We start from the raw sequence: 12,128 nt of genomic DNA, 5'->3' as shown, positions 1-12,128 counted from the left end.
AATGTCCTGCTTCAAACAACCAAACCATAGGAGACATCTCTCCTCAGAACATATTTAATAGTCTACATGTACGCTGACAAAACACTAGAGAAAAACTCAGTGAATGATCAGAGGATGTCAAACATTTAAGAGTAACCACAAACACCAATGATCCCTTGAAAGTACTGTAAGAACCAGGTGTGCTATACAAAAAAATAAATTCCATTTCTATAAATGGCCGATAAAAAGGTGAATTTTGGGGAGGTCACTGAGTGGGACTGTCAAAGGTACTTGAGGAAGTGTAAAACACAGAATCTTTTTAATTCCACTTTGATTATTTATTTTAGATAGACTATATTAACTGTGCCTGAAGGGCAACTTCAATGAAAATTATCAGGTAAACTGAAATATACTGTAGCAAATGTACAAAATAGTATTTAAGCATCTGCCAGGGCTAATGTTTCTCACGTGATAAGGTTTCTCTAAGCTACCCACTAAAAAGATACTGAGTGAGGCGTGGGACCATTCACTTAAGTCTAGCTACCAATATGGTATAATACAATGGTGCTCAACCTTTCCCCACCAGCTGGCCAGATGGGCAAGTACCCCATCTGTCTGCAGGCCAAATCTGGCCAGTCATCCTAATCTGGTACCTGAGGCAAGTGCAGTGGGAACCATCTGGCCACATGGAGAGGTGCAAGGTGGGCAACCTGGCCCTAATCTGGCCCTGTAAGGAAAGCGGGCATGGCTTGGCCCCATGGGAAGGGAAGGGGGTGTGGCCCAGTCAGGGACGGGGGGGAGAAAGAGGAGGCAAGGGCATGGCCCTAGTCCCAATGTCCCAATCTAGATGTGGAGGGCAGAAGCATGGCCCAGCCCCACAGCGGAAAGGGGGCACAGCCCAGCTTTGACCCGCCATCTGGGAGTTAAGGTTTGGGAATTTGGCAGGAGGAGGCAGAGGTGGCCATATTAATGGTCATTGCTTCCCTGCCATCAAATTACCAACCCGGGGGGAGCCTCAGAGGCTGGACTGCAAGGCTCTGCAGGCTACATTTGGCCCATGGGCCAAAGGTTGAATAGCCCTGATACCTTTAAGAAAGAAAGTGACTGTTGTCAGCAAAAGCAGAACATATCAAGGAACTCTAACTCTATTCAGAAACAGACATATTTATCATAAGAAATTTTACAGAATCTCCATACTTTAGTGCAGAACTATGCTTTATATGGTCATACAGACCACAGGAAATAGAATGACCCCTCTCTCCCTGCTTCAGTGGCTAAAAAATTGAAGCATATTAGTTACGAAAAGTGGATGAAAACAGGGGAAATAAGTATGCAAATTCTCTGCTGTATCTCTGAAAAATATTCTTTCATATTTAAAAACCTGTTACCATAAGCTAGCTAATGAGGGCTCCTAATAAATATCGTAAAAGAAAAAGGGCTGTTACTTCTTGAGAGAAGGTAATTAGGAAGAGTCCACTTAATTTTCTGATGGCAGTTACAGTGGCAGTGGATATTATAGTTAAGATTTAATCTTTTGAAATAAAGAAAAACTGGCTGACACGCAACCAAGGAAAACATACAGGAGAGCAAGTGAGTATATGATATTCTGTAAATGCCTTATTCAGTGCCAAAAAAAATGCTAAACTCTAGAACTCTTGGTTCAGAGATGATACCTTTTATTAGGCCGACTAGGAAATCGCAAAAAAATTCAGTGCTGAAAACACATCTAAAGGAAATATGCCTACAGCCTTGAAACCGCGCGTGCAGTGGAACATGCCATTTAAACTCATTGTCAATGATTTTTATGGTTTATTTCTGCAGAGAGATTTAACTGAGCCAATAAAGAATGTGTTTCAAAGGAGATTTAAATGATTCTTTCTTTAGACACTGCTGTCTATACTTATACACAAGAAAACAAATCTGTGAGAAGATATGGGATGTGAGAGGCTTGATAGCTGCTGAATATGCTTACAACTTGACAATAAGTTATTGGCATTACCAAATAGTTTAATTCATTAATCATTTTCACAGCAGTTGAAATTTAAAAATTCTAGATGGCATCTTATAATGTCTGCACCGAAATAAGATGCACAGATCTGTCATATTATGTACTGAACTAATCACAGAAGAAAACACTGTGAAAACAATGAAGTTAAGCCTATTTATATCAGCTAAATATCTGGCTCCAAACCACTAGCAAAGTTGTGTGTGCTGCTCTTATATATATTCTAATTAAAGCAAAGTGTATAAAATTATTGAAATTCATGTCTCCTAGAATCCAATATACAATACTGTTTCCTGCACTCAACCAGATTAAGGGGAATTGGCCTGAGAAGCAATCCCACCTGTGTAAAATGTATCAAATGACTTGGTCAACTGCCATCTTATTAGACTAGCAAGGCTGCCAGGCCTTATTTAAGGCCACAGGTGTAATAGACCCAGCCTTTGATCTCCCCCAAACATGGCCTCAACTCTCCCACTAGACAGTGTTTAGATGTGGAGAAAATACAGGCCCAGTTTTTAGCTTTAATCTCAGGTCTTTTCTCTACATTTACATATAACTCCAGACCTGGCAGGAAATAATCTGCAAGAATGCCATATAATAAAGGTAACTACCTGATACTTTACCACTTGGGAAGTCCTTAAGCTGTTTAAAGGAACAGAATAATAACAATGTGGGGATGGAATTTTCTTTTCAAATCTTGTATTGGGTTAGCAGGTTACAATAATGTAGAAATATACAGAAGGAAATTCAGTTATTTAAATGGTATCCTGAAATTGTCCAATTCCCTTCCACAAATATATTTTCAGTTGTCCTCTTCATGGTTTCCCAACAACAAAGCATAGTTTTTAGGGAGCAAAATGGTAATTGGTTAGCTCCCTAAAGAAAGAAATCTAATGTAAACAGACCAAAAAATAAAACTAATTCTTTGATATCCATCAAGGGATAAATAACTATTGTCACAGTATTCAGGAATACAACTTTGTAGCAAATGTGACTTATCCTACCACACATGCTACCTAGTGTCTTCATAATTTTAAAACCATTTTCATCACAGGACGACAGGAAACAATACAAAGTAAATGTTTTTGTAGGAAATGTGTGATTTCAGAATAACAAACTTCACTGGCACGATTACATTACAGGGAAGCAGAGCAGCTAAATAAGAAAAAAAGTGAATAAAGTTTACCCTCCTAAATTAATTTAACACAAGGGCATGAAACTCATCCAGGACCATGGGCTGGATAAGGGTCCCTGAGATGGTCTGTGGGTCAGAGTGGAATGGACCCCCTGTGCAGCCCCCATGGTGCCAGGTCCAGCCCACGGACTGTGTGCAGCATACATGGGCCCCAGGGTTCACTGTGCAACAGCATGCAAGGCTGGCAGGAAGCATTTGCTGTCCGTAGAATACAGGCTGGACCCAGTGTTACAGACAACAAAGGGTATCGATCTGGGCAGTACATGCAGTCAGCACTGTGGACACTGTGCTGTGAAGCATTGGGTCTAGCCAGCATGCCATAGGCAGCACATTTCCCATGCCAACCTAACATGCTATGTGCACAGTGAGCTCCAGGGCCAGTGCATGCAGTTTGTGGGGATGAAATGGCCTCACATGCTGCATGCAACACAGGTGCATGGGGAACATGCTGTATGCCATGCCTGCTGGACCAGTCCTGTGTGCTGGCTCCAGCATGGCCTAATCCAGACCAGCCCCACGCCAGTGCGTGGACAGGGCACTGCACACAGCATGTGTCCCGGAATAACTCCCTATGCTGAGTGCAGGTTGTGTGGTGCTGGGTCCAATTTGTGTGCAGCATGCAGGACTGGACCAGTGCATGGTGTCAATCCATTGACCCATGAGCTGGATTGGATGGCTCTGCAGGCCTTTTTTTGACACTTCTGATTTAACAGTAAATTAAATTTGGTATTGTGAGGCAATGAACATGTTTTTTTTTCTTTTTCTTACCTTGCTGTTTTATTGCAGCTCCTGGTTCAGCTTTCTCACGGAATACACTAGCAGCTGTTTCATCTGAAACATGATCTGTTGTGCTATTAGTTTCCAGTACTCCTAGAATAACAGAGGTTACAGTAGGAAGAAGTTAAAGATGTAATAAATGTTTTGTAATAAACTGCTGCACTAAACAGGCCACAGCACTACCTGTTTGGTAAATGAGGATGCACCTCAAAGTCACCCGAGTACAAATAAACGACATTATACATTTACAAAAGGCTATTTATCTGACCACTGACTGAACTATGTAAATTACTGGCAAATGCAGTAAGGCGTATGTTATTCAGGAGGAGTTTCCCAATATCTATCATTCTCTACTAGCATGATAGTTTTGTTTGGTTTGTTTAAATGAGATGGTAGTTTTTTTCAATGATGCAGTGTTTACCCAGTAATATCAAAGTAATTACTAAAACATATAATAGGTGTTCTGGATTGCATAGCTAATGGACAGACTGATTCAGTTTCAGTAACTAATTTGGTAGTAAAAACCATCAAGAGTTATCAAGAAAGTAAAGAATACTACCAATATATATCTTGAAATGAATCAAGTAACAAAATATCTACTTCTGGATTGCTCTTCACATGTTAATACAGTAGACAGACACCTTTATTTTTGCCAGTCCAGGCTAAAACAACTGGAGTCAATTTAATCTGTCAAGAACCTTAATTTCTCAGGTGTATGTACAGAACTAAAAGCAGTCTTGTAAAAAAAAAAAACAACATGAAAAGATAAGAAATTCTCTCTCTCTGGTTTCACAACGTAAATTTTAGTTAATTGACAAATTGGTTCTTTGGAGTTTCCAGGGCTTTAGCAGTATAAAAAGAATTTGATTGTGACCAATCAGAAAATGTTGTTAAGGGGAACAGGTATAAATATTGGGTTTGAACAGGGTAATTTAGGCAATCCAAGAAGGCCTTTTGGTCAGTGACCTAAATCTCTGATCTGAATCTCCTCAGTTGGTGTAGGGAAGCATACATACTCCATCATAATCAGCAGCCAGAAAGGCACTGGGATAATCAGGTATCTTATGCTTTGGGTATGCACAATTTCAACTGGCTTGTGGAGCTGACTCCTAACTCTTGTTACCTGCTGACTTGAAATCTAGCTAACAATAGTACTGAGACAATGTTATGTATCCTTCCAATGCAATGCATATTGGAGGAACTATTTAAACTATTTACGAATATTTTTTATTCGAAACTGACAATCACTCAAAAACAAAAAAGACCTGGGATGTTATTTGTGAACAGCCCAATGAGATAGAGGGGAGGAAATCATTCCTTGCTGAGAACCCATAGCCAAAAAAAAAAAATGGCAAGGACAAATAAAAAAAAATGGGACAGAAAACACTAAAAATAAGAGCATTGCACAAACCAACTGCATGTCTTCACCTGGAATGAATATATTCATCTCATATTACCACACCTCAAAAAAAAAAAAAAGAAAAAAAAAAAAAATAGGTCCAGACTTCTAATTTTAAAAGACTGTAGGCATGGAAAAGACTAAAACTGTTTTGAAGAAATAAAATAGCCACAGAGGTATAAAACAAGGTAATGGATAGCACATAGAAGGTGTTAGACACTTTTTTACCCTGTCTCATAAGGACTGTACAAAGAGACATTGAATGAGACAGTAAAAAAATATTTTTAACCACACACAAGTATAATTTTGCTAAAGGGGTATCAGTGAGACCAAAACTTTAGTAGGAATAAAAATGAATACAAAAACATTCAGACGGATTAGAAAAGAGTAGTTTACACTGCAGACTGTAGGCGAGTCCTAGCCCCTGCCTGCCTCTGACCCAAGGTGGGTCATCACAGCCCACAGCCGGAAAAGGGTGTCTACTGATGTAGTATATTGTAACAGTTGGTTTAAAAGGTAAACACAGATATCATTATTAAATGCTATTCAACGCAGATATATGGAGCACTGTTCTTTCTTACCTCTTTCCTGTACTGCAGTGATGGACTCAGCTCTCAATATGCTAGCACTTTTCTCAACCAAAATATTAGCTGCACTTTTACTAGCTTCTCTTCTTCCTGACATAAAATAATTTACAATGAGATATGCACTATATACATCAGGGATATAGTTTGAAACACTGCAGAATCCGTTGCCGCACTGATAGGCTCACCAACTGCTCCATATTTGGAGTGTGCGAAGCGGGCCCTATTCGATTCAGATTTGGCTCAAACCAGGGACAGTGATTTGATTCACTGATTCAGCTCACTGTCCCTGATTCAATTCAGCCGAATCCGAATCTGAAGATTCAAAGCTGATTCAGAGAATCAGCGATTCGGACATAGAGACAGCTTTAAATGTTTTTTCTACATACCTCGAGGTACCAGCATGACTTGTGAACACTGTGATGTTGGGGCAGATGGAGCATCCCACAGGAGTACAGGGGGGCTCTCCACGTGCTGGGTGGCGCCCGGAAGTGGACTGGAAGTACTTCCGGTCCACTTCTGGGTCTGCTGGGGAGGCCCCCTTGCATCCTCCCGGCTTGGTGATTGGCCATGGGAGGACCCCAGGTGCCCCCCGCCCCAGACCCAGGAGGCACCAGTTGCTGAGCTGGGAGGGCACAGGGGGGCCCCCCAGCATGCTCCCCAGCAGACCCAAAAGCAGACCGGAAGTGCTTCTGGCCCACTTCTGGGTCTGCTGCCGTGTGCGCTGGGGACCACCCTGCGCTTCTGTCGGATGCTCCATGCACCCCACCACTGCAGTATTCACAGCCGCCTGCTACCTAGAGGCGTGTAGAAAAAATATTTAACGTTGTGTCCATGTCCGAATTGCCAAATCTCTCTGAATCTCTCCATATCGATTCAGAGGGTTCTGATTCAATTCAGAGAGATTAAAGGGTCCTCTGATTCAATTCAGATTCAGAGGTTCAGCCACCGAATCGGGCTGAATCTCCACCAAATTGAATCAGGGACCAAAGCTTCGGACAGTCCTACCCAGTATGCCTTCTCACATGTTTGCATTTCTGATTTTCAAACCATCACCTGAGCAGTTTTCAGGTATGACAAGACCCTTGACAAGCATAAACTTCAGTTGTTGAGTCTTTTTACTGATGTTCCAAGAATTTTTCACTGTATTAAAAAGTGAGGTTTTGGTATGAATTCACCAGATTTCCTCTGCCCTTCTCCTGCCTACATTTCCAAGTCACATCATGAAATCAATTTCTGATATGGAAATGCAGGGGTAGCAGCTTGAAATCTTAATATTCAGGTTTCTTTATATGTAATTTACTCCTAACATGCATAAAATACTTCTCTTACATAAGACGTACTACCCGCTGTAACAGCATCCATTCTTTTCAAGAAGGCTGTTCACATGCTCCCTTAACTACACACCGACAATCACATGCGATTTAAACAGAGTAATTTAACTTTGTTTGAAAGACCACTGACAAATTAATGACATGCAGCTAATAAACTTTCTAATTAGCATAGTTTCTACTGCTATACAATTAGTTTTATTGTAAGTAAATAAACAGTTGTTTACACTGTTTATTTACAGTAATTACTTACACTGTTGTAATATTACAACAGTGAAAATAAATCTTTACCTACTTAAAATGGGAGTAAATCTAATAGTTAGCTGAAAGTTCAAATAAATTAAAAATATATCTACAACTACTGTAAATCTGTTCCCCATATGCACAGTTGAGCAAGACCTGGTATAATCTCTTAACTAGCAGGTTCACTAATTACATTTATTCCTTCTGAACTGCATCTGTAGTTCTCAATCCAGTTTTATGCAACACAATGGCTGCATCTGCATTCACAGATCGAGTTATACTACAACCCTATTTTCTTCCTGACACTCCATATTTATTCATTTAGATGAGTGGGGGGCAACCTTTTTGGCAGGCATGCCACCAGCTAAGTTTCACACCCACCCCAAGTACCACACAAACCCATTTCCCTCCCTGAGCTGCTGCGATGCTTTCTGCTTCTTGTCCTGTGTCTCCTGTCCCATTTGTTGTTCTGCTTTTTGCTCCCTATCCTATCTGCTGCTGTTCTCCCTGCTCTCTCTCTGATCTGCCATGTGTCACACAGGGGCTGCCCCTGCCACTTGTGCCCCTTGGCCACCTCTGACTTAGATTTTGTATTAAAAATGTATTAATACAAAGCCAAGGCCCATGACAATAATCAAACTTATAATAGACCTCACACAAATGCATTAGGCTTTAACACAGGCTTAGGGGAATGTTACTATTAACAAGTGTGCATTATTACTTGTGTCAGGTATCCAAGTTGTAGCCATATCGGTCTAGAAGCAAAAGGAATCAGAACTCGTGGTAGAGTTGATATCTTTTATTAGACCAACTAGATTTTTGCAAATAAATTATAAAATATTAAAGGAATTTTTTTCAAAAATCTAGTTGGTCTAATAAAAGATTACACCTCTACCACGAGATCCGATTCCATCATTACTTGTATCACTTTGGTACCCTAGTCATGGACCAGAACCTCTCTGTGGTATGCAGTGTATAAACACAGAACAAAAAATGGCCGCTGCCCCACAGAACTAGAAGTCTCAGTAAAGTGAAAACTGAATGTACTTACTCATAAAAACATAAAACAACATTAACATAATATTAAAAAATTAAACAAATAGGCCAGAAAACAAATACATCGTGGCAAAAGAAAACTACAGAAATCAGGCAAGGGTCACCAAGAGGTAAAAATCAGTTTACATGCAACAGGATCCCAATAATGTTTTTTAGCTATGAGATTATTAAAAGCTCACAGTAATGTCTTTACTTAAGATGTGAACTAACATTTTCAAAACACCTACTTGACTCACAAGTCTAGTACAATAGGACTTTGGTTTCTAAAATGCTGGCTTTTCAGAAAGATATTTAAATGCCTAAAGAGTTTTAAAAAATTGAACCCTAGCTCCTTCTGAAAAGGGAACTGGCCAAATTTTACCCACAGTATGATGCAAACGTGTTAGCATTTCTCCTTAGCCACTTGGGAAATAACTAACTAGAAATCAGTTTCGGAACCGAGGGAAACGATATCAATACATGCAATCAAAACACTGTTTAGAATGATACCATGATTACCCATTTCTGCTGAGAAGTCAGTATAGAGGGGATGTTACACACCAAGAGTGAGGAGCGTGAAGAATAATACCTCTTTTGTCTAAACCAGAAAAAGGAAAAACTTCCAAGGCATTTCCTTGAAAACCAGAAATTCCAATTGCATTATCAAAATACAAACTCTGGTTAACAGACAATTTTGTTCCTTACCTAGCTGTTTTTCTACTGTATCCTTCCTACCGTGTCCTTTCACATGTGATGAACTAGACTTTTTTTCAGGTGAGTCTCTAGTTGTACTACTTTTAGAATCCTTTCTTCCTGACATAAAAGTTATGGGAATAATTATTCAGAATATATTTATATGAATCTTTGAACTAATTAGTTTAAAAATACAATATTTATTTAATACACTTACTAACTGAAGGTGGTGACCTAATCAGCTCTAATGAAGTACCTTAAAATACAAATAAAATTGGTTATACCTTTTGCAAAGTACAGGAGTGGCATTTATAGGAGACATCTAAAAATTAGCAGCTTAGCTGTTTCAGTGAAAATTTTCAAGAGACTGGGAATGCTGCATCTATGACTGACTGGCAGTAGCATCTTCTGGTAAGCAGCCCAAGTCAGTAAGTTTGTAAAAACTTGAAAAGTTACCTTCCAACAGCTGTTAAATTGCTTATAGGATAGGAATGAATTTGTGGTGATCTAAGTCTATTTCCAAATGGGCAAGTGTCAAAATCTCAGAATCGCTGTCAAAACTAACCAACTTAGCAGAGGACAGGGACTGAAAGATCAGATCAGATCAGATAGATGGCTGCTGCACACAGGCAGGGCAACATGAGGAAAGCTTACAATACTGCATCTGTTTAAATGAGAAAAATCTGAAACCAAATCATGACAATGTTTGATAAGCAGCATTTGATCCCAACATTATACCAAAGCAAAAAAACACAAAACCAGAAGACTTGATTGGTTAGATCTGGGTTTAGTCATGATGGCATGGTAATCTAATACAGACAGAAACTAGGGTCGTCCCCACCCCCAACCATGACTTTGGTACAGACTTCATTTTAGCTCATGTTTAATATTAGTAGCCTCACATTTCAGGTTTCAGGGCACACTTATAGTTAATGCTTCTTTTCCTTCACAGCACTGTTACCTTTCAGTGAGCATAACAGTGTGAATGAAACAATTCAAGTATGCACATAAAGGTTCTTCAGTAGGGAGGGGCCTTAGAGAAATACTATAATATACTTTTGGAGTAAAATAACTTCTTAAAATTGGTTAAAATCAAACTGATCTTAAGCTGATCACAGATAACATGGTTTCACAGCATAACAGTTAGACAGGGAAGTCATTTGACATCCATGATAATGGCAGCTTCGAAGAGGAAAATGACCAAAGAATTCAAAAATAACAACAACAAATACAACAGTAAATTTTGCTTTTATCCAGTCTAATACAGAGTGTAGCAGAGAGATCTGGCTTCTTCCTGTATATGTCACAAAACACTCTTTAGCCACACTAGCAACATGAAAATCTTTGATTCGGGTGATTAGTGTTTGAATAGTGGTTATTTACTAACATTCTCATTTACCCCTAACACATCCGTGTGTGTCAGATAGGACAAAATAATGCATGCCTAAAATACAAGTATTCATTTCAGCTCCATTTTGATTCCACAAAATCTTGAGAATTCTACTTTATGGCCTGATCCTGAGGATACTGCACTGTGATGCATTAAAAGCACAGAGAACCCAGGGTGTAACTCAATGGAGCAATAAAATCCTATCTACCACAATTTCAGGCCACATCCCTTTGGCTGCTATACTCCATAACATCCCTCTGGCTACTTCTCACTAGTCAATGAGACTAATATCAGAGATTCTAATAATTCTAACACCAGAAATGTACCAAATACAAAAGGAAATTTGGCCCTTATCAAATAACAAAAAGAAGATTTAATACAACACTAGTCCAGCCATAGGGAAAATGCAGGAAAAGATTAGATGGAATACAACATATGGAAATCCAGTGATGGGTCTATTTGCCTGAAACAAAGAATTTCTAAATCACCAGAGAACAACTTTGATGAAAAATAAGAGATCCTGTATTACTTTCACAATGGCCAGCAGTAGGCTGCTTCAAACTCCAGAAGCATACACCTAATGCTGTGTTGGGCTTGAAGGCTTCTTAAAGACTGATATATCTCTATCCCATACTTTAAATTCAAACTGGGCCCCAACACAGACCTTGACAAAACTCTACAGAGCATTTCTAATTATGTACAAACTGAACACAGGGCCAGCATGTGTGGCAAAAGGCTATAGAGCAGTTATCTCCAACCTTTTTAAGTAGGAGATCACCTTCGGCATTTAAAAGAAACTCAAACTCTACCGTACACTGCCGCCACCAACGCCCTCCCTTCCTCCCCCCGTGCCCAGCAGGTAAGTCTGTGGGGAGGGGGGGAGGCAGAGTGAGGCAGGGAGAAAAAAAATATTTGGGGGTGCGCCTCCCCAGGAGGTAAGTCTCACCTGGCCAGGGCCCCACTCAACTGAACCCTGCTCCTGCCTCTGCGGCACTGACCCTCACCGCAGGGGCCTCAATCTAGCCCACACCCCTTCCCTCCCCCATGGACTGACCTGCTGGGCTGGGGCACGTGCGTGGGCGCTCAGCCTCCACCCCAGCCTCAGATCGACTCCAAGAAGCTCCAAGATCTACTGGTGGACTGAGATTCACTGGTAGGTGACCACTGCTATAGAAATATACTAGAACTTCTCTCAAAAGGGCTTGAGTTATGAAACACATCTTTAAACCTATGAAGTCCAAATCTTCAGGCCTCTAAGGGGCCCAAATCTGACATTAATATCTGAGTCAACTACCTTCTTAAGTTCCATCTCCTTTCACTGAAAAAAAGGAGAGGATCAGAGAAGCCAAATCACGCAAACATCAAACAGCCTTGTGAACTTATCCATTCAGGCTTCAAGAGCCTGACTGAGGTTGATCAGCTTTGTGCTGGCTGCTGCAAACCCTGGTAGGCATGGACGGAATGGCCCTTGATTAGCTGTGCTCATTCTTTCCGAAC

The 12,128-nt window shown here is 40.3% G+C and overlaps 1 protein-coding gene across 8 annotated transcripts in view; it reads right to left on the bottom strand.

Moving 5' to 3' along the window:
• TRAF3IP1 (TRAF3 interacting protein 1) overlaps positions 1-12,128 on the bottom strand; it is a 66,346-nt gene that overhangs the window by 26,908 nt on the left and 27,310 nt on the right. For 5 of the 8 annotated variants that reach the window (XM_006019968.3, XM_025199353.1, XM_025199357.1 and 2 more), the window contains exons 8-11: positions 9,459-9,497; positions 9,254-9,361; positions 5,937-6,032; positions 3,948-4,049 (exon numbers count right to left, since the gene is read on the bottom strand). In XM_006019968.3, coding sequence (XP_006020030.1) covers positions 3,948-4,049; positions 5,937-6,032; positions 9,254-9,361; positions 9,459-9,497 — 345 coding nt within the window. The remainder of the gene's footprint in view (positions 1-3,947; positions 4,050-5,936; positions 6,033-9,253; positions 9,362-9,458; positions 9,498-12,128) is intronic. The other 3 variants (XM_025199355.1, XM_025199354.1, XM_025199356.1) reach the window with 3 other exon arrangements.

The sequence above is a fragment of the Alligator sinensis genome, unplaced genomic scaffold, assembly GCF_000455745.1.
Source record: "Alligator sinensis unplaced genomic scaffold, ASM45574v1 scaffold233_2, whole genome shotgun sequence".
Lineage (NCBI taxonomy): Eukaryota > Metazoa > Chordata > Crocodylia > Alligatoridae > Alligator > Alligator sinensis.
Note: the sequence above shows the minus strand (reverse complement) of the source record. Positions and strands in the feature narration are given on the sequence as shown.